This window comes from Centruroides vittatus, unplaced genomic scaffold, assembly GCF_030686945.1.
Source record: "Centruroides vittatus isolate TY-2023 unplaced genomic scaffold, ASM3068694v2 scaffold_1444, whole genome shotgun sequence".
NCBI classification, from domain to species: Eukaryota; Metazoa; Arthropoda; class Arachnida; order Scorpiones; family Buthidae; genus Centruroides; species Centruroides vittatus.
Genome location: NW_027122679.1, coordinates 2,730,411 through 2,753,273, shown reverse-complemented (window position 1 = coordinate 2,753,273; position 22,863 = coordinate 2,730,411). Strand labels below are relative to the sequence as shown.

The 22,863-nt window shown below is 30.2% G+C and overlaps 2 protein-coding genes and 1 long non-coding RNA gene across 3 annotated transcripts; all 3 read left to right on the top strand.

Moving 5' to 3' along the window:
• Window positions 1-3,832: 3,832 nt before the first annotated feature.
• On the top strand, window positions 3,833-5,410 carry LOC136987022 (uncharacterized). The gene is made up of 8 exons (XM_067284655.1): window positions 3,833-3,954; window positions 4,039-4,109; window positions 4,205-4,264; window positions 4,344-4,373; window positions 4,458-4,523; window positions 4,906-4,938; window positions 5,027-5,065; window positions 5,224-5,410. Exons 1-8 carry the CDS (start codon window positions 3,894-3,896, stop codon window positions 5,302-5,304), a joined length of 441 nt encoding a protein of 146 aa, XP_067140756.1. The 5' UTR covers window positions 3,833-3,893; the 3' UTR covers window positions 5,305-5,410.
• An 8,557-nt stretch (window positions 5,411-13,967) lies between these two features.
• Window positions 13,968-15,225, top strand: LOC136987112 (uncharacterized). Its single transcript, XM_067284780.1, has 8 exons — window positions 13,968-14,028; window positions 14,098-14,162; window positions 14,252-14,320; window positions 14,461-14,487; window positions 14,596-14,664; window positions 14,749-14,778; window positions 14,861-14,902; window positions 15,053-15,225. Exons 1-8 carry the CDS (start codon window positions 13,980-13,982, stop codon window positions 15,140-15,142), a joined length of 441 nt encoding a protein of 146 aa, XP_067140881.1. The 5' UTR covers window positions 13,968-13,979; the 3' UTR covers window positions 15,143-15,225.
• A 4,149-nt stretch (window positions 15,226-19,374) lies between these two features.
• On the top strand, window positions 19,375-21,622 carry LOC136987036 (uncharacterized). Its single transcript, XR_010882574.1, has 4 exons — window positions 19,375-19,443; window positions 20,149-20,175; window positions 21,444-21,509; window positions 21,593-21,622. It is a non-coding gene; the product is annotated as an uncharacterized lncRNA (long non-coding RNA).
• The last annotated feature ends 1,241 nt before the right edge of the window (window positions 21,623-22,863 follow it).

Here is a 22,863-nt window from a genome sequence, read left to right as displayed (position 1 = left end):
CTAGGAAGTGTAACGGTCGGGAGAAACCAAATACAGTAAAGTATTTACTCTACTGACAGGAGCGTTGACGAACTCCATTGGTCCAATTGTCTACGTGTCGAAATATAAACAAGACATTGCCGAAAAGTAAATAAATAAATCACTTCATACGTCACTTTTACTATAACTCGATTGAAAAAAATAGCAAGTAGAGAAAAAAACCCTGAAAACTGCAATGTCATTCACGATTTCTCAACTGTAAACATTGATAAAAGTTACGAAAATCCTAATCAGGCATTACTTTGGAGTTTTAATAGTCATTAAGACAGAGTAGTGAATGCCTATAATACTTAATAAGGCTTTAGTGGCATAGAGCATTAATGCCTTATTAATGCTTTATTAATCCTGTATGAGAAATGAGATTACAACGTACTGTACGTATGAAAGAACGTAAAGACTATCATAAGAATAAATATTTGCCCTTTCCTATTATTGTTTTGTATAATTTTAAATGGAAACAGGATTTAGATAAAATGTTTTCTTCATATTCATTATTCTGTTTAACTAGTATCTGTCCAACTTAATATTTCTGTAAACATTAAACAATATACATCTAACTTGCATAACAGTAATTGAAAACTTTATACAATTAAAATTCTTTATAAAAGTTCACTGTACAATAAAAATAAATATATATTTTACATAATAGAGTGTAAAAAATATAGAAAATTTATTACATTTTTAATTATAACTTAGTATATATTAGCGTACAGTCAAACTTGTGTACAGTAGATAATGTTGGGAGTGTCCTTCGTTCGGAGGTTATTTTGTTTACTATTCCTGTATGGTCGCCGTATAGAGGTGGCCGTTGTTGGGAGGTTCGACCATATTTAATTTTATTCGTTACGAGGTACAATCTTCTATAATTGTATAATTGGTAATAGTGCTAAATACTATTTTTCAAACTAACTTTTTAGTTCGAAAAATGACTTATTTATTTATTCCCTATTTAAAAACTTATAGATTTTATATTTAGAAATATTTTAAATCGGATGTATATATTATATATGTAAGAAGAGATTATATTTTTATTATAATTTATAGCAAAAATAACGAGTGCTTACCCGGATCTTTTCATTCAAATAGTGTAATAGTTAAAAAAATATATACAGTAGTAATTTTATAATATAAAACGACAATAAAAATCATCATTTTTGAACTAAATTTCTTTACAATAACTACAGGAAGACAGTTTAAAATATATTAAATAAACTATAAAAGGTTGTTTTACTTGTTAATTCTATATATAAGTTTGCAATGGGATATATTTCAAGTATATAGATTTTCTACGTTAATTTCTTCAATTAAAACACGATAATACTGTTTAGATTTTACAATATAAATTAATTTTAAGTTAATTGTTTTTAAAATAAGTATTGACTTAACTGTAAACTGCTTCGTCTAGACAAAACAATTTCCTTTGTTCTTACTTCATGTTTATGTATTAATTAGTGTATTATTAACAATAATCTAATTTAAATATATATATTTTCAGGAGAATTAACGTCACGAATATATAAATATAAACAATTATAATTAGCGTGGAAACAGAAAACAAACATTTAAAGCTTGTAGGTTTGCTTATTTACCATTTATAAAATGCAAAATTATAACACAAATAAACCATTATTTATAAGAAAATAATAATATATTCATTAACATTTATTTATTTGTGTCTTGTTAGTAGATACTTCGATTGATAAAATACTTTTTAGAACTAAATATAAATTTTCGAATACTTTTATAGACGTAAATATGCGGTCTGTGAAACGTTCGTTGTTTGTTCTGTAACTCAAGAAGAAAAAGAAATGCACACGAAGTTTAAAGGTCACTCTCCCTTTTAGAACTTTCATACTTTTGAATGAGTTTTATTTATAAATATGTGGAATTTTAATTGCTACCTTATATAGTTTCCGGATATAAAAATGATTGATGGTTTCTCACACCATCAATTAAATCTTTGAATTTATAGAGCTAAACATATTTGTAACAATCGATACACGTGTTATTTTTACACGTAAAATTAAGTATACATAAGCTGGCAATTCGGGACCGATCTAGAGGAGCAAACCATTTAAAACAATAGAAAATATATATATTTTTAATTAATTTGCAGGCATTGACTGACTTTCGTGAAATTCCTACTTCATCTCTGACTGGCGTGGTTACAATTGTGGTAATATTCATTACAGAGCATAACAATGAACATAGTCGCGGGTTGTACGAAAGGTATTTATAGGAGGGAGCAGAGGATGTAATTCATTAAAGTCGAACCTCCAACAACGGCCACCTGTAAATGGCGGCCATTTTTTTTAAAGAACGTTTCTTTTAAAGTGCGTACGAAATAACCTGCAAATAGTAGCCATGTTTTATGTTGCTGTGTATACAACAAACCTCTTAACAACGGCTGTTTTTAAAAGAAATAGTCTAAAAATATATATATACAGCGTGGTTCAAAAGTCAGTAAAGAATGCTTCGTGTTATTGATATATATTCGAGATGCATTTGTTCTTTTCCTGTTGGAAAAAAAGTTATAATTAAGCAGTACTTGAGTATTTTCTCTACAACGGTTTACTGACTTTTGGACCACCCTGTATTTATTTTATTAAGATTTATTCTTCTCTTTCAGAGCTATTTCCATCTGATTTTTATGGAAAATACAAGAAAAATTTCGTCTTCCCTGCTAGATATGTAATATTTTCTTATAAAATTTCAAATAGAAATGATTAAAACTAAAATAATTACAGGAAGAATTTATAATTAACAAATTTATTTGACCGATTTTGTTGATATTTAAGCATAAATTAACACTGAAATAAGCCCAAATTCATATCAAATTCTCTTAAAAGTAACTAGATTAATTAAAAATTTTATTTAAAATATATATATATATAATAAAATTGGAAAAAGTTTTATTGTGTATTTGTTTGAAATTTTTTACAATAAATGACCATGAAAACTTCCTTTAGGAAATGTTTTACTATTAAATTTTACTATTCTATAGACTTGTGACAAAATACTTTTTTTTTATCTCTTCCTCCTTTTGTCAATTTTTGGGAACAATTTTACATCCAATTTGAACAGGATTAAGCTTCTTATACAGTAAAACCTGTCTAAAACGGAGCCAGAATGAAAAGGAAACCTGCCTAAACGGAAAAAAATATTCGGTAGCGTGCAATTCCGGTTTATAAGGGTTTTACTGTATTTATATTTTGATTTTTTCCGTTAAAATTTAGATAAAACTGTTCTACGAAAACCGAAACTTCCTTGTTGAAACTTAAAGTATTTGTAAATAGTTACGCAAAAATTCAAATATTTTGTAAGAAAATAACGTTAAAATTATGATAAATTAAATTTATCTTGAATTGGGACCCGAATTAAACGGAAACTTGCTTATACGAGGGAATTTATTACGGTTTTACTGTATTATGAACCTGTATAAACCGGAATTCCATCATACCCGTTTTCTCTTTTATAGGCAGGTTTCCGTTTTATACAGCCTTGCATTTATAGTAATTATTGATCTAATGTATTATAAATTATTTAAAGCTACTAAACAATAGAATATTTAGGAAGGTAAATAAAGGCGATGCTTTTAGTATTTTAAATTTAAGTCATTCATGCCTTTTATATTTGCACTTTATACAGGTTGTACGATTAAAGTAGAGATTTGACGATATTAAACAGGATTTAAACTTTTAAAAACGCATTATCAAATTGGGTTTTAACCTTGACGTTTACATAAACACAGGATGGGAACACCCAATTCAGTCTTCTAATTAAATTTTCTTTCAAAAATTTACCTATATAAAGCCCATTTATTGTACAAAATCCATCGTTACTGACGTTTCCAAATGTACAGTAAAATGTACCATTTTACTTTACTCGCTTTACTCGCTTTAATATGCAATACCTGTAAGATTTAATACTCGAAATCTTTAATAATTACACGGATTATATTAAAATTTAAATCATATATTTGTTATTTTGCTCTGTTAGATGCGGATGAGGATGCTTGCTTGGATATGACAGAAAGAACTTGCCTTCAAGAAAAAATGAAAAATGTGAACGTAAGTACTTCTTTTATATAAAATTTAAATTGTTTTTATCGTTAAATAATATAATTCCGTTTAAAAAATGACGATAAAATGATTTTTTTATTTAGATAAAACAGTTAGAAAGTGACTTCGATACTTGTTGCACTGGAAATCTTGGAATCAAAATGGTAAAAAAAAAACATATTTTATGCTGTGTATAATTATTAAATCTTATGCGTAAATTTTAAATTTATTTGTTACTTTTAGTTAATGTGCTTGAAAGAAAAGAGGAACGATGTAAGTTTTATAACATAATATATCATACACATTATAACAATATTAACGTCAAACTACAATAGTAATATTGGGGTATTGTTTTAGACTTTCGGTGATTGCGTCAATATTACAGAAAAATGGGAGTGTTTTATGAAGAAAATGATGGAAAACGTAAGTATAAAGTTGTTTCTGAAAGTATATATTTAAAAAAACTTTGTGAAACTTTGCATTTCTTACCAAACTTTACAATACAATCCATTATCTAACTCTACTATCAAGTAGATCAGCCATTTTTTATCATCACCTTTCTCCTTTCTACATCGTTTATCAGTTGATCACTACTTCTACAACCAATCTTATACCTGTTAACTGTAGTCCGTACATTCTAATTAATAATTTCTGCTATAATTAGTCAGTAGAACACACTCCTTGTATCTATATTATAAATACAAGGAATCAATAAATGCAAGTGTTTAATCCATTGCTCTTCCCTCTCTTTTCTCCCTCATCCCTATTTTCTTCAAGAGTTATATATTAATTATATTAATTACAGGAAGAAATTAAAGGAATGTTAAAAGACTTAATGGTAATTAAATTTATCATACGTTTGAATAAGATTTTTACACGATTAAATACTATTAAATCTTTAAATAATACTTCGTAATTATTTACAGGACATGAAAGAATGCAAAGGCTTCAAGACGAAAATAAAGGTAAATATTAGCCTAGATTAGATCGAAAATTATACATCTTTAGCGTGAGAAAATGTATATAAAGAATGCCTAAACGTCAGTTAACCGTGTATTTTATAGGTAATTTATTAGTGAATGGAAGAAAATTCTACAATAATAATTCTACAATGTTTTTATAGGAAATGACAAAGAAAATGTGCGAGAATTCCGACGGTGATTCCGATGTAGAATTTATCTGCAACAATATGCCTAAGGAGTAGGCTGAATTTAAATTTTATATATATATATAAACATTCCGTTAAGTTTTAATTCATTTGTTAACGTCACAAATTATATAATAAATATCATGCTTCTGCACGGAAATAACTGTTTTCTGTCGTAATTTAGATAATTCGTGGGGTCAAAATATGTCTCATTTGACGTCATTTTTTTTGCCTTTGAAGGTATCATAGTCTTAATAATGACACCATTATTAAGATGAATATAAATTTTCAGATATAGGAGTGATAACTCGTAATTTGTATGAGTTTTAGTGCCTTAATGATGAGAAATCGTGCAAAAATGACGTAAAATTGTATTTCCAACAAAATTATTTTTAATAAAAAACCTTCAAATTAACTCTATCTGCCATTTTATTACACAGAAAATAAATAAACTTTGAGAATTTCTAGATAATGGCAGCTTTTTCTAGAATTTGATTGCATTGACACGTTACAGAAAGACGAAAGTGTATTTTATTTCTTAAAATACCGGCATTATCTTAACTAAAAATAAATATTGTAGAGACTTTAACGTTTTGAAATCTTCACAAAAATACAATCAAAATAAACCGAAAAATTATATTTTTCTAACCTAAAATAAGCGAAGAAAAAAAAGAGAAATGAATATTAATAAATGGCAATAATAACCGGTTATAAGGGTCTTTTAAGACGTTCTAGGTGTTCGAAACAAAAGGGCCGCATACATTAAACGATGAATTAATTAATTATATGTATTTACGTAAAGAATGTTTTTAGTTTAGATGTAATTTACCGCATCAATTCTTTGTTATAACTTAAACTTAGCTTCTCAGACATGTTTTCGTTCATACTCGGAATGAAATGTAAGCTATTTCTTTGTTCTTTGTATTATAGTGTGCCATATATAGCACATTATTATATACTGTAAACACATTTTTCAAATATATTTCATAGCGATGTAGCTACAGACAGACGGTCGCTAACTACACTTGTCACGGTGTATGATTTTATATATATAAACAATTATCTATACTGGCAAATGATTTATGAACGATAAGGGGATTAATTTTATAATTTTATTTGTAATGTTAATATTACTTTGTTACTATTTGATCGATTGTTTAAGTCGTTTATTTTAGTTTAATTTTACTCTTATTTAACCAGAATAAACGATAAATTATTGGCGAAAATAAAACTGGAAGCGACTTGAAAATAACGTTTTCACGTGTACAATATACCGGATGAAACACGTGCTCGTGTGACGAATAAAAACATTTTAGTTAATAAACAAAATATTTAAATAAAAAATTACAGATGCAAGACGCCTTATTAAGCTACAATTTGAAAAATTTTTAGACATAAATTCCTACCGTCTGTCCGTCCGTTTTTGTCTTTCCTTAATCTCGAGAAGGGGGTTAGATAGATGAAATACGATACAAGACGTGGAAACCGTATGGGCAGCAGGCCCAGATTAGATATATAAGAACTTCCATTGTAAATTAGAAGTTATGTTACTTCAATTCAAATCTTTCCCCCGAAATGTGTTAGATAGATGACAGGCACGACTCCATTGCTAACAAGAAAAGTATGATGTACAGGGGCAAGCTCGTTTGTATGCACGATTTGAACTATTAATCTTGGAACAGTTTGATTCCGAAAGTATATGCACCTAAGATGGCGCCGAAATGAGATGTTGGTTGGGTATTATTAATTAATGGCATTTAATGATTCTTAATACGGGATTTTATCAGAGATTATAAAAGTTAAGCTTTCTTATTTCAAGTTTTTAAGTGAAACGTGTATATTATGGTAGGAATTCTGTCTCAGGCAGGAGACAGAGTGTCCCTGCCTGAAAGTATAGTAAATTACAGCTAATACGTAACAGAGGGAAAGTATGGCGATCGGTCAAAAATGACACCTCCAGATTTTTACATTTTTTGGACTCGGGAAACCTCGAAACGTCCAGAATGTAAACGGGAAATTTTTGTGCTATTATATGTGGGGGAGACACGATTTTCTTCAACCTATTTGAAGCTTAATAACTCCTGTGTTTTCTGTCGAAAATTTCTGAAATTTAGCAGAGTGGTTTGTTTATTACAAAGATTGATGCCGTTATATTTTGGTGAATAAAGGTTGAGAGGGTGGGGAGATAATGGTGGTCTTGTGTATCTCCATAGGGTCGGACATAATGACGATTTTACTCGTTATTAGCATTTACATATTTTATAAAACTTATTCCCACTTTCAAAATTAAGCTTTTTGCCATTTATAATAGTTAAAAAATATAGAAATAGTTTTTAAAAAATATGATAACAGATGGCGCCACCAAATGTTGCCGGGAAAGTTAAGCAACTCGTTGCTGGATTTTTTAAATATATAATTTCGATGTTTCGCATCGCTCACAGCGTATATTATCTCTCTTGTATATTATCTTTATATATTATTTATAATTGTTTAATCCATTGTAAAAATCAAGAGAGAAAAAACCGATAATCGATGAAAATAAATCTCTATGCGTTAAAGTGGTGATAAAGTATAGGCAGATAATGCTTAAATTGTTCGATTTTCAAGCCATTTTCTTGTACTGCCATCAAGAATTAAACTTAAACTCCTTGTTGAACATAGAATATTTGGCAATTACTGGAGGTCCATGTTCTAGTAAGCCATTTACTTTTTCAGTAAAGTCTGCTTTCACCCGAAGTTTTTACGTTTGAGTCAGGCCAATATAGCTTTATAGAAATATACAAAGATATCAATATAAAGATTATTCCTGTGATAAAATGTATCTAAAAACTGTATAAATAAGTGATATATTGTGCTATTTTATGATAAAAACCGAAGATGATTATCGTGACATCATCATAATGTTATTTTGAAAATTTTTATCATATTTTAAATTTAAAAATCACGCTACTTCCGGTAGAAACCGGAAGTTCGTGTATAGTTAATCCACATTTATCTAACTCCGTTCTTGAGATTAAGGAAGGAGGACGTACAGACGGGCAAACGGACAGACGACAATGGGAATCTGTAGGTCTGCAATTTGAAGACTGCAGTCCAATTAAAGTCTGTTGTGGGGAGGAAAAAACAAAAGTATGGCATAGCAGAACATGTTTTACGAGTTTTTAATAAATTATAAAAATATTCCAATATATATAATAATATAAACGATTTTGTAAGTTAATACAATGATTGTATTTTCAGTTTTAAAAGAAAATATATAAGTACTGTATATTCATGTACTGTACTCCCAACAATGCTGCTCAAATAGAAATGCAAGGTGATGGAATTAAATAAATATAAAAAAAAATAAGTAAATAATAAAATTATATCTGAAATAATTACAAAACAGTGATATATATTATATATAATTACAAAATTTAATTTAAAAAATAATTATAATTAAGTGCATAAAATTATTTCTTAATCATGTGTCACACCATCTGTTATTAAATTCTTTTATTTTTCTATGAACATTTATTAAATGTTTAATAGAAGAAAACCGAAAACAGATATGGCAGGAGGCCTTGAATAACTACAGTCAAACCTGTTTTTATGCGGTCTTTTTTTGTGCGATTTTTTATCTTTTTTGTGCGTTTTATCGTTTTTATTTGTGCGGTATAGTTGGCGACTAGTCTCGTGCGATTTGTCATGTCTCACGTTGACTTATTATAGCTAAATAAACTTATTATAGCATAAATGCACTTATTATAGTAATATTATTGCATGAATATGCGAAAAATGAAATAATTTACTTTTTAAGTCAACAAAACACCACCTGGACAAAAATATGTAAAACAGACGATAGACCAGACGATGCAGTCAAGTGCTGACATCTGTTGTCAATAAATTCTATTTCGTACGGTTTTGAGTTATTTTCTGTGTGAGACTTTTTTTATGCGGTCCCTGTTGACCGCATAAAAATATTTTTTTAATTGTGTTGCAAAAACTATTTTTTACAGCCATTCGTGAAGTTTCGTGCGATTTTTTTATGCGTTTTATTTATGCGGTTCCTATCCACCGCATAAAAACAGGTTTGACTGTATATAAGCACTTCGTTCAGTGCTGTTGGCGAACTTTTCTACGCATTTAGCTTCACTGGAAAGACCGACTATTATTATCAATCGCCTACTTACCACTTTTTGTTTTCAAGTTAAAATTTAAAATAGTAAGAATATTTATTAATAATAATTAAAATGCAACAGTCTCCGGCAAAAGGGGGAAAACCACCACTCAATCGTACCGAACTAGAAGGAAAAAACGATTCATCTTCGTCTTCAGCTGTTCGACTCATAACTGACTACAATGCTTACGCCGAAAAATACTCTTCGGAACTGTCTTCTGCATCTACTGGATCGAACCTTGGCACAGAACTTCAAAGTACATTAAGTTCAGGTGAGCTAGTTGAACCTCTATCTTCTTTTTCCCCTAACACGACGAATACATCCGACTACAACATTATGGAGTAAACTCTCCGATTTGATTAATTCCTCCAACGAAAAAATATTTAACCAAATGTCTACCATCAAAGAAGAATTAGACATAATCCGTAATAGTGTGCAGGAAACCAAAGATCAAAATAGAAAGATGAATTGTCAAATTAATAATCTCGAACAACAAATCGCAAAATAGAAGATAGAAAACGAAAGTATGCAATTTAGAATGGACTCGCTGGTCAATGATCGTAATAATGTAATATTATACAGATATCCTAGTAAAAAAACTTTCAATAAATTAGAAGTTTTCAACTTAGTTAAGTCAATACTAAACATACAAGAATTCACAATGGAGGATCTTCTCGCTGTAATTCCAATGTCCAAATCGGGATATCCACCCATTAAGTTAACCTTTAAAAATATACAGATCCGAGATTTTTTTTTACGAATTTTATAAAAATGAAGCAGAAAAACTTATCGAACGAATGGGAAGACACTCAAATCGCCCAAGATCTAAATAAGGGATCCAGGTTACGGCGAAAAAAGCTGTTGTCGTTTCATTATGCGCTAAAGAAGGAGGGTCATCTCTCCAAACTCCGAGGAGATAGTCTGTTATTCGGTCATCACTCTTTGACCTATAGCTCCGTCTTGGAGGGATTTGATTGTGATGTGGGTACCTTACTTTACCCACATCGCAATCAAAATGACAAATTACCAATCGAAATAACCCTCATCAACAATTAAGTATGGTTTCTGATCACCCGTCAATATCTCCAACTGCCGTACACGTTAAAACAAAAGTTTCGAGTAAAAACATCTGTAGTCAAAGAAATTCCTACTTCGTTATTGTCAATTGGAACTCTCGAGGGCTTAGAAAGAAAATTTTCACCAGAGAATTTGTTTATCTATTAAAAAATACAGACATTCTAGCTATTAAGGAGACTTGGTTGACTTTTCCACCTGACTCCCAGATTCGTGGCTCAAATGGCTCAAAAATCTACGGGTCCGGGACGATCTTCAGGCGGACTTAATTTAATAATTAAAAAAAGGCTAGGCGAAATAATACTCATTCAACAAAGTAATGATTACATTATTGTTCATCTACTAATTACCAACCCAGACATCGACAATTTGAAAAATAAAATACTGATAATTATGGCGATATACATCCCGCCCGAACAGTTGCTAATTTTAAATGAAATATTTTGTCAATACGAAAATTTGAAAAACATTTTTCCGTATGCTATCATAGTGGGAAATTTTAAGGCCCGTATCGCACTATAAAGGACCGAACTTAAAAATACAAAATATCCGTAGATCTAAGGACTATAAATATAACAAATTGGGAATTCATCTTCTCGAGCTAATGAAACAAACACAATTATTCATACTCAATGGAAGAATCGAAAAAGATTTCCCCTCAGATTATACTTGCGTTACTGCTACCGGTAGTTCAATAATTGATTTAACAATCTGCTCAGAACTGCTTGCGGACTTATGTTCTGAACTCCAAGTTCTAAATTATGACCCATCGGACCATTTTCCAGTCAGATCTATATTCGAGTTAAAATCCAACCTCAATTGTAGGCAAGTATCCACATGCTACCAGACAACTGTTTATAATTACGATCGTTTTCAAACTCAAATTAGTAGTAAGATGAATTATTTACTATCTAAAAGATTGTTAGACGGAGTAGAGTATTATTCTAAATTCCAAGGCATTCTAAAAGAATTCATTCAAATCCGGAAGACCAGAAATCCGAAAATCCATGATCTTTTTGGACCATCCCCCGATCCGGATCAAATCACAACTAAATTCATTAAATTACTGCCGTCATCAGGCAAACAGGTTCTTCTTGATCTATTTAATTACTTTTATAACCACTCAAAATATCCAAAATCTTGGAGTATAGCAAAAATTCTAATGTTTTACAAAAAAGGAACCTGAACAGATCCCAAAAATTACCGTCCTATTGTTTTATTATCCGTGCTAAGGAAATGTTTTACCTCAATATTAACCTCTCGATTTCAAAGCTGGTCCTCTAAACAAGGTTTAAATTCACAATATCAGTATTCTTTTACTAAATCAAAAGGAACCGAGTCAGCTATTTTTCTACTGCTGTTAATAATTCAAATTTATCTCCATCGTAAGCGCAGAATGATTTTTACTGCCTTTATTGACATTTCCAAAGCGTATGACTCCGCGCACATTTCCGTTCTGATCGATAAGCTAAGAAGGATAGGGGCCGGTACCAAATTTTGTAATGTAATTAAGTGTTTATTTTCATCTCATACCATTAATATAGCTCATAACAACCAAGTATATCCGGATATAAAATTACACCGGGGATTACTCCAAGGCGAACCTCTGTCATCTTATCTATTTAACTTATATATCAGTGAAATTGACCATCTATTTTCCATCGAGAATGAAGAAATTTACATTAATGGCCACACTTATCATTATATCCTATATGCTGACGATCTAGTATTACTAGCTCCAATCCGAACTACTTTGCAACATAAAATCAACTTAAAACGGCTTAATTATAGTTCACTACTGATAGACAACGTATACATTGACTTCGCTAGGGAGTGTTATTGGTGCAAATCTCGGCCTTTTTCCCTATATCATATACTCACAGTGTGCTTAGCCATTGAAGATGCTCAACGTAAATTTCAAATAAAGGAAATTTAGGTTAGGTTAGGATCTACAATTTTTTCGTCTATATATCTAAAATGTTGAAAAATCAATTATAATATCTAAACAAGTAATGTGTAACTCAAGTTGTATACATATAAAAGGATGCTGTAGATGAGACCAACGTGATAAACGTTCAGAGATTTTTTTTGTATATCAAGACCTATGTAACAAATCTTCAGCGAAGTTAAAATCAATTGTAGTATTAATTATTAATTCCCCCTGTAACAAGGCAACCTTATTACAATAAAGTGATTGATTGATTGATAACTATATAAGCACTTCTGATACAAAACGGAAGTCACGTTACTTCAATTCAAATATTTTTTCCTGAAAGGAATTAGATAAATGACCGGCACGACTTTATTGCTAGCAGGAGAAGTATGATGTAAAGGGGCAAGCCACTACATAACTAGTTTGGGGTGGAGAGCATATATTTTAAATGAAATAAATTAAAAATATGATTAAAAACTGCAGCCCGACATTGTGACGATATCACAACAAATTGTTCGTTAAAAAATAACTTTTATATTATTAGTTGCTTAACTATAATACTCCGGACATTCTGTCCAGTTTCTGTAGGATCCCGTCTCTCATTTCGTCCATTGTGGGCCTGGCCAAACCAATCATGAGCATAAAAACGGCCCTATTAGTGCGTACAGAACGAAAAGAGTTAAAAATGAAAGAAATATATTTAAATATTGTTGAAATTACGAAAAAAGACAGAGTTATTTCAATTAACATTCGATATATACAATATGAATTAAATTAATATAATAAAGCTCGCCAGTAAATTAAATAAATAAATAAATGTTGTTCATAATAAGAAATAATAATAATACAATTCACGTAATTAGAATAATTAATATTTAATTACTTAATTATTGAATTCCTAAAACGAATTGAAAGTTGGTTGAATACAACAATGTTGTATTCAAACAATTATATGTATTATACCATAACAAATAATAATAATAATAAACCAATTTTTATGAATCTTGTATTCAATTAATATATTTTAGTAGAGTTTTACGAAATAGTATAAAACATTGCGTAATAAAATGTGATTATTTAGCTGTTCTGACTTAATTGAATTCCTTTGTATTCAGTATTTTTCTAACATCAAACTATTATTTGCCTTTTAAGAAAATTCGTGCGTTAGAATTTCTTTTTTCCTTGTGTAGGAGGAGGGGGAGAAAAAGATATAAATCGTAATTTTTACAATTTATAAATTTTCTCACTAATTCAACAAAAATTTATATATAAATATTCTTCTCTACGACATCAAATAAACACGAAACTTTAAAGGGAAATTAATAAAAAATAAAAATGTAACATAGAATTTTACGTTTAGTTACAGGAATTTTATTTCGTGCACGAAATTAAACAATTTTCGACCTTCATCGAATTGACTGGATTAGAAAATACGAGGTTGGCTTTCACGCAACAGATAATTTGACATCCTTCCAAATCCTATAGAATTTTTTCACACAGTTTTCCTATATAAACTCTCTATACTTGCTGCAGGTTTACACTGATCCCGAGCACTCAGCCATAAAATGAAGTATTTAGCAATTTTAGCTTTCGTCGCATTATTTTATGCCTGCAGTAAGTATTTGCGATATTTTATTTTTTATAATGTAATATGATTAAAATTGATCTTTCTTTAAACGTTAGATTGCGAAGTGTGTTTCAATACAACAACTCAAAATTGTATTAAAGGAAAACTTGAAAAGTTGACTGTGAGTTAAAGGATTTTCTTTTAATTATGTAGGATATATTTAAATGTATATAGAAAGTGAATTTATTATTATTATTATTATTATTATAGGCGGAACAAAAACAAGGAATTAAAGATAAAACTGTAAAGTGTTGCGGTAATAATAAGGAGGAAAAAAGAGTAAACAACAATTATTTAAATTTATTTTAAAATAAATTAATTATTTATTAAGATATGACATATTTCAACTACTTTCAATCGTAATTTATATTTTGTAAATGACTTTTTTAAGAATATTTATAAATTACTTTATTTTTTAGATTGGATGCATTATAGAACAGTTTAAGGTAAGAATATTCTTTTTTCGAAATTCTAAATTCCTTTATTTGATATAAATAAATCATTAAAATAATACGTGATACAGTAATAACGACCAATTAATAATTCAATTTCAGGAGACTGAAATTTTTCACTGTGTTAAGGGAAAACCGGTAGGCTGCTTAATAGGCAAATTCAGAGACAATGTAAATAAGTTTAATAATTTAATACGAACTTTTCATCGAGGCATCAATTGTTAATTTTTAATATATATATTTTTTTCTTTTTAGGAAATTATTAAGAAATTCGTGAACGCTTACGTAATTAAAACTATTAAATATCACATTTAAAATAAATATACGCAACTTTAAAATTAAGTAAAATTAATAACTTTTTTTCCAGAAAAATGCCGATAATTGCGATACTGTGTACGAGCAAATAAAGGTATTTTATTTAAAAGTTTGTTTTACATAAATCTAACTCGTTTATATAATTTATTTAAGGGTTTGATTATTGCAAAAGATCCTATTTCGCAGCAAGAGATCATTTAAGTCGTATATAATTTTAAAATATAAATTACTTTCTGTTTTATAGGAAAAAATAAATAAAGTGTGTTCGGAATACGAAGGTGATGATAAAGATGTCGAATTCATGTGCGAATGCAAAAACATGTTTTACCAATAGTGAAAGTAATACAGAATCATTGTTAAGTTTCTGTTTGAAAGTTGTAATTATATAAAATGTTTATTAAAATATAAGAAGCATTATCTAATTGCTGTTATTGATTAAAAACTATTGCCGGTCGGATGTCGAAGCGATTAAAACATCATCTTTCCGCTCTGGGGAGAAGATGGGATTGAATCCGGACGGATCAAATCCCCCAGGAATTTATCGGGAATAGTCCTACTGGATATACGAAGGCTGTTTCTTTTTCAAGCTCCGATGGTCCATAAAACAAAGACAAGTGTAAATAACAAAATGAATTTATTACCAAAAGTTAGGTACAAACATGGTTACTTTTCGACGTAATCACCGTGAAGATTGAGGCCTTTGTCTATCTGTGGACGAACTTTGAAATCCCCTCTTCATAGAATGTTGCCGCCAATGACTTGAGATGGGCTCTAACGTTGTTTTGAACCTCTCGAACCTCTGCCCTCCTAGCCACGTTTTCAGTTCGAAAAAAGAAGTGGAAGTCGTTCAATGCTAAATCGGGGCTATACTCTGGGTGAGTAAAAAGTTCCAAGCTGGGTTGAAGTCTTCACACCTTTATAATTTATGTATAGGAAATAGATGGAAGACTTCCACTTATTTCCTATATATAAATTATAGAAAAAATAGAAAAGCCATTAGTTTGAATTAACATTAAACTGACTTTTTAGTGTCGACCCCTGTTAACAGCGCAAGTAAAATAAGTCCTTTTCCAATAAAACTGAGTTTTACGCTATCGATAACATCGTAAATATATAAAATAATAACCGATCGTATGAAACAAATAAATTCATTAAAGTACCATATTAAAATACGTGATATGAAAAAATAAAATAAATTTTAAAAAATTTTAAATGTATTTTTTAAATCTTTAAAATGTTCTAGAAAACTTTTAATTTATTTTAATTAAGTTAATTTTTTCGGCTGTTATACGTCAGGGCTGTCCATGATCCGTGCTTATTTTTATTATTTGCATGGAACCTCTTTTTCGCCACATTACAGCTGACGGTATCATCAAAGGATACCGCCTCCCAAACAATCCTGACAGCGAGATCAAATACACTGCTTGTGCGGACGACATAACGTTGATCCTCACTGATATAAGCAGTATTAAAATGTTGAGCTTAGTTTTTGAGAAATTTAAAAATATCTCCGGTACGAAAATGAATCCACAAAAATGCAAAGGACTTTGGGTTGAAGCCTGAGAAAATCTCCCATCAAACTACTTACGATTTAACTGGTCCAAGGCCAATATCAAAAGCTTCCTAATCCTAATAGGTAAGAATAGCAACGAGCAATGGAACAAAAACATCGACAAGGTGAGAAAAGCTTCTTACATGTGGAGAGGAAAAAATATCTCGATTACAGGAAAAGTTAAATTAGCAAATGCCAAACTGCTGAGCCCCTTTTGGGCGCCACCTTCATCTGCGGCTCAAACTCCGCACCGATAAGAAGAACGACGTTATATAATAGTTTAGAACAGGGATGGGCAACTTTTTTCTATGTAAGGGCCGCATTTCAAGACTTTTGAACTGACGTGGGCCGCATACAAGAGAAAAGGAAAAAAAATGTCGGTAAATCACAATTATTTATTCATACATAATTATAAATTAGCATAGGTATACTTAATTTAGCTTCTGGAACTGATGTAAACGTTTTTACCAAATTCATTGCAGAAAAACAATTCACATACATCAGTTGTAGAAAATAACGTTTGAATTTTTGCTGCATACTTCCATAAGCTGAGAAATTGATATATTTACTCATATTTTATGCGACGAAGGCCGCAAAAAATATTAATGCGGCTCGAGGGTTCAGGTTGCTCATCCCTGGTTTAGAAAACGGAGGAGATGGCTTATTGGAAGTCTCCCTGAAAACTTTAGTTCAGAGAGTCAAATTGATAAATAACCTGCACAAATACCGTATCTGAACAAGTTTAGCAAAAGCATTTCTCCAACCTCACATATCAAACATAATCATAACTACTGAGAAGATACACAGACTCAGGCCACCAACAATACTGCTTGAAATTGTACGATGCTACAGAACAATGAAAGAATACTTTTCCGACGAAATCAGCTTTTCGTCAACGCCAAAGGAACTCTATTATAAAGTAATAGAAAAATTTATTCCGAAACCCCAGAACCGTACAAATCAAATCAGTCTGAAAAGTAAAAATATAATTAAAATCATTTCAAAATTAAATATTCCTAGTAAAGCGAAAACTATCTTTTGTAAACTTCATCATAACTGCCTACAGTCAAACGTAAAATTAAAAATTATAAGCATAATTTTGGAAAATTCTTGATAACAACCTGTTTCCCTTACGTCATTTTCTCGATTATTGCTGTAATTTTCCTGGCAACATTACTCGCAATAAATGAGGTTTCCGCGTACTGTACTTTCAAAAGTACTTCCGTTATATATCTTGAATTATGTGTAATAAATATCACGCATTCTAAAAACGTTTATGGATAAATTCTTTTATAAAAATCCTACATTAAATATACATTCTGAGTTTAATAAGCTGAATCAGACCATTCTTTACGATTTGAAGAATGTCTGGTTGCAGCCTGTTAAACTTTTCGGTAATTTCGAGTGCCAATTGCTAGTGTCTATTATCAAAATTATCTCGTAATTTCGCATCATGCTTTATTTATAAAAGAAAAACAAAATTAACACAACTCCTATAGTTCCAGACTTACAAGAATTAAATACAGTAGACTTTTGCTAATCCGGCCATTCCGTGAGCAGAAGAATGCCGGATTACTGAGCGTACAGGATTAGAAGCAATGAAAGACATGGCCCTTCCGTACTGATTCTTTTTGGAGCCGTATTTTCTTATTTCGAAATTATGCACAGGGGTACAGTAATTGCAACTTTAATTCTTTATTTTAAAGTTAATGTTACAATGTTTACTGTATGTATTTTTTAAAAAAATAATAGACATCAATAAGAGAAAGATATTTTAATGGAGTATACCTGATAATTGAGAGACCGGACTAGCAAAAAGTCTATGTAGGCCCTATATAAATAAATAAACTATAGTGAAGTAATTATGATTTTGACGAGCAAAGAAATTATAATAGAAAATTATTTTACATTAAAAACAAGTATTAAAGAAAAGAATAAATATATAAATCGTGTGATTTATTAAATGCTTAATCAAACTTGTATAATATCCAGCATTCGAAGCATATTTTATTAAATATAAAAAGCTAAATGTATGTGTTGGGGAATTGATTATTTAGCTGTTTCTCTTAACGGTCCCTGATAAAATACAGTTATTTTGATTTCTCTATTCTAGATATTTTTCTAACGTCAAACTATTATTTAAATTTTAAGAGAATAGAATTTCCTATTTCCGTGTTTATAATTCCAAGAATATAGAATAAAAGTTGCAGTCAGTTTATATGATAATAAATTATAATTTCATGTATACATTATTTTAAAATACATAAACGTATGACTGAATAAAACTTATATAAAATATTTTTCTATTATTTCATAAGCAGTAATTGATCCAGAAGTAACCAAAGGGGTCTAACACCTTAAAATATTTGAATAATTATAAGTATCTTTTAATAATATGTGCATGAAGATTATATATTGATAACCCGTATTTGCCATTATAAATTTTTTAAAGACAACGTTTCGAAGAAATAAATTTCGATATTTTCTTCTGTCAACAGGAAAAGCTGAAGCCACTGTTCCCTCCCCTTCATCCGCCGTCGCTGGCGAGTATAAACAGCTTATTTGCATACTCATTATTTAAAACTTGCCATCTGCACAAGTTATATAAAAATTTGCATACGATTTTCCTATATAAACTTTCTTAACCGACACCAAGTTACTATATTGGTTAACGTGTTAGCCGTCGACTTCTTATCGTAAGCTCGGTAATAAATCTTCGAATTCGGAATGATGATGATGATGATATCTTTCGTATTGACTGTCGTAGTTTTCTCCGGAAGTAAATAATTATTTAAGATTTTACGTTTCAAAATTGTATACGAATGACTTTTGACATAACTCTATCCGTTTTCAGTAATAGCTACAAAAGATAAAGATGAAAAACAATTCGAAAATTGCCTGAGTGAAAAAGATTGTAAATGCATTGACGAAGTCATTGAAAATACAAATGTAAGTAAAAAAAACGTTTCCGGTCATAAAAAGGATTATGTAACAATTGATTTTTCTTATTACAGAATGAACAAGACCAGAATCTCAAACAAAATATGATAAATTGCTGTAATAATAATGAAAAGAATGAAAGAGTAAGTAATATTATTTTTAAATTAGCTTTATACTGAATGACCGAAAATACCTACCAAGTTTAATGCTATGTTACGCACTGGTAACATAGCATTAAACTAAAGTAAGATAGAAACTAAATAAGTAAAATTTATTTAAGTCCATTGGGAAACTAATCTAAGTCATTACTGAATATTGCGGAAGGTTTTATACGCCTAAGCATTCAAATTACTTTCTTAGGACAAACGTACTGTGTACTAGAGGTGGGTAGTTCCGATGGGAACCGTTCCGGGCTCGGATCAGTTCCAACAGTTCCAGTTCTAGCAGCGGAACTGAATCTCCCGCTTTTAAAGTGTACGTAATGATATTTCTGTAAAGCTGGATTTAAGTTCTTGCATTGACGTTGTTTACTACACGCAAGAACGTAAATTTAGTTTAAATATCACTATTTCTTAACTGCCAGCCTGCTTAGAATTTTTAGCGCCGAACGAATATTTTACTACTTTTTACGTTAGATTACATGAAGCTTGATCTAAGAAATAATAAGAAATTAGGGATGAAAATGGATATATTTTTAATGGCCAAACTCTTATATATTTTGACAAATATTCAGAGAATAACTACGTTCAATCGACTCTTCGTCTTTTAAATTTTAGTACATATTTAGTCTAAAATATGATAAGATAATTATATTTTAAGCTATACTAAAATTCTTATTACTTTTCTAGGTTGTTTGCGTCGTGAGGAAACTTCAAGTAAGAATATAATTTAATAGTTTCGTATCGCATTGATTAGAATGTAAATTTAGCACAGATCGTGGCAAAGTGTTAATAGTTTTGTATTATTTATAACTAATATCTAGCAGATCAACAATAATAAATCATTATTAATATATTATCACCGCCTAATTGGTAACTTTTTTCTTGAGGCACCCATATACATTGTACTGTACGTATATTTATAATACGTGTACAATGAATATACAATAAGTTTTAATAATATGTAATATGTGTAGAAGACTTATGGTGCTGCTCTTCACTATACTTTGCCTTTGCCTCTGGCTGATAGAGGAGGCTATTACTTTTCGCTTATACTCCGGAAGAACAGGAGGATGATCGCTCAGCGACCGAAGAGTCGGCCTTATAGAAGACAGCCAATCCGAGAAAACAGATGACAGGTCACGGATGCGACCAAAGTCGGCCTTATCGGAGACGGCCACCGCGAGAAGGGGAGATAGGAATGCCTTCCGGGAGGACTTGGGGGAAAGCTGGCCCCTATTCAGGAGTCATTGGCAAGGAGGAAAACCCGGAAAAAACTCCCGCTGCCAGCTCGTCCGAGTGAGGCCCGAACCCCCGATCGAACTCCGGTGTTTAGGATCTGGTCACCGCCAGTATGAGCGGAGACGGAGTCCACTCGTCGACCGGTGGGCCTTCACTATACTTCCTGGTAGCCTAGTGTGTCCCAGAAGACCGGTTGAAAAATTTAACTACATTTTATGGCCATCTACTTTTAGTTCGATTATTTAAATCTATTTTTCGTTCTTAAAAATAATTTTAGGCATTTTTATTCTAGAATTTCTCAAACGACACTTTTACAGGATGCATACATGTAAAGGGATAACAACTCGTGGCTGCAGCCTTAAGGATTTCTTCGTATTTAAGAATTGATATTTTAAAACAAACTTTCTTATAAAACTGTTCAAAATGGCGGATATTTCGGTGATACTCAGTGAGAAAACAGTTAAAAAATCGACTCGCTATTCGATAACAAAGACGTTTAAAATTGATACCATTTAATCACTAATATTCATAATATTTATTCCGAAATGTCCGTGGCCATCCATTTTATCTGATTTTTCAGTTATTTAATGCACAGGTATGCAAAATAATTGCATCACGTTGGCCGCACAGAATTATTTTGGTGCATGTATAATCTCTGCTCTAGAAAAGATTATTTAAGCATTAATTTTTAATAAAATTTTAAAATCACAAGTATTTAAATAATTCGATTAATTTAATTTTAGGATTTAGAAATTTGGAAGTGTATTAAGAACAATTACCAATGCATTTTAAATAAACTGAAGATGAATGTAATCATTTTAACACTTTATTAACGTAAATTTTTATTTGTAAAGAAGTAATGAATAATCTACTTTTCCTCTCTTATTTTCAGCCTGAAGTAAAGGAATTAATCACAGAATTTGTAAGTCAAAACTTATAATTTTGTTAATTATATTAGAATTTATTAATGTATATATTTTTATTTGTAGAAGGAGACAGAAAAATGTGATGAATTTATGAATAATCTAAAGGTACATAAATAGTTGTATAATTTAGATTTACTCGTTTCAAATAAAATATTTATTTTGGACAAGAATATACATATTTTATTATTATTATGGCTAGAGCTAACAGAAATAACAGAAATAAATGAAACAAAAAAAATTGATATATACTTAAAAGAACTCTCTGACATGATGTACTTAAGTTCAATTAGTATTGTATTCTAATGGAAACGTCAGTTATATTAGCAAAAAATATGAAAACTCAAGTATTTTAGACCCTATGAAACGGTAAAGTATGATATTCGACGTTTCATAATCTCTTAAGGCAATTAAATTAAGAGTTAGCTGCTTATTTTTTACTTGTTGGGCTGCAATTTGAAGAAATTGTAGACCTATAAATTCCGTATTTTTGTCTGTCCTTCCTTAATATCGAGAAGACAGTTATATAAACAAATTCCTAGAAAAGATTTGGAAACCGTAAGGGCAGGGAGGTCCGATTAAGTATACGCCAACGTGGTAGAAACCGGAAGTCACGTTATTTCAATTTAAAAATTTCTCATGAATGGAGTTACATGACCGGCACGATTCGATTGCTAAAGGAAAAGTATGATGTACAGGAGCAAGACACTACTAATTTGAGATGGAGAGCATATATTTTATGTGAAATAAATTTAAAAATATGATTAAATTTGCAACTCGGCATTATGAGGCTTGCTTACTTAGCTTCATTGTTAGGGCTTCATATGAATCCCAGCAATTTGAAATAATTGAAAATGATAAAATACTAATCTATGTATTTATTCTACTTTTTTACAGGATAATTTTCAAGAAAGATTTTGCAAAACTTATGAAACCAACGACAGTGATCTGAAATATGTCTGTTCACAGCCGAATTTATTCGCTTAGAAGCTTGCGAATAAATTCGCTTATTCTCAACATACTCAAAAATATTGTTAAAATTTTTTTTAAAATTTCTGATAATTTAGATATGTCTATTATTAAAATTTGAGTTGCATTAACAATGTGTTATGTCTGATAAATAACAATGCAGTTACATACACAAATGGTTCTTCCAAAGATTGAATTCTCATTAGGCGCTTTCAATTGTAAAATTTATTCTTCTTCATCGAGTGATATGATATTAGAAAACAATCAAGTG

What these genes read in the sequence shown, in the direction of transcription:
- LOC136987112 (XM_067284780.1), top strand. Translation starts at nt 13,980, where the DNA reads ATGAAGTATTTAGCAATTTTAGCTTTCGTCGCATTATTTTATGCCTGC. An exon ending in CGCATTATTTTATGCCTGCA is followed by an intron (nt 14,029 to 14,097) that starts GTAAGTATTTGC and finishes TTTAAACGTTAG; the next exon opens with ATTGCGAAGTGTGTTTCAAT. An exon ending in GCATTATAGAACAGTTTAAG is followed by an intron (nt 14,488 to 14,595) that starts GTAAGAATATTC and finishes ATTCAATTTCAG; the next exon opens with GAGACTGAAATTTTTCACTG.
- LOC136987022 (XM_067284655.1), top strand. Translation starts at nt 3,894, where the DNA reads ATGTACAGTAAAATGTACCATTTTACTTTACTCGCTTTACTCGCTTTA. An exon ending in TGAAGAAAATGATGGAAAAC is followed by an intron (nt 4,524 to 4,905) that starts GTAAGTATAAAG and finishes TATTAATTACAG; the next exon opens with GAAGAAATTAAAGGAATGTT. An exon ending in GAATGTTAAAAGACTTAATG is followed by an intron (nt 4,939 to 5,026) that starts GTAATTAAATTT and finishes AATTATTTACAG; the next exon opens with GACATGAAAGAATGCAAAGG.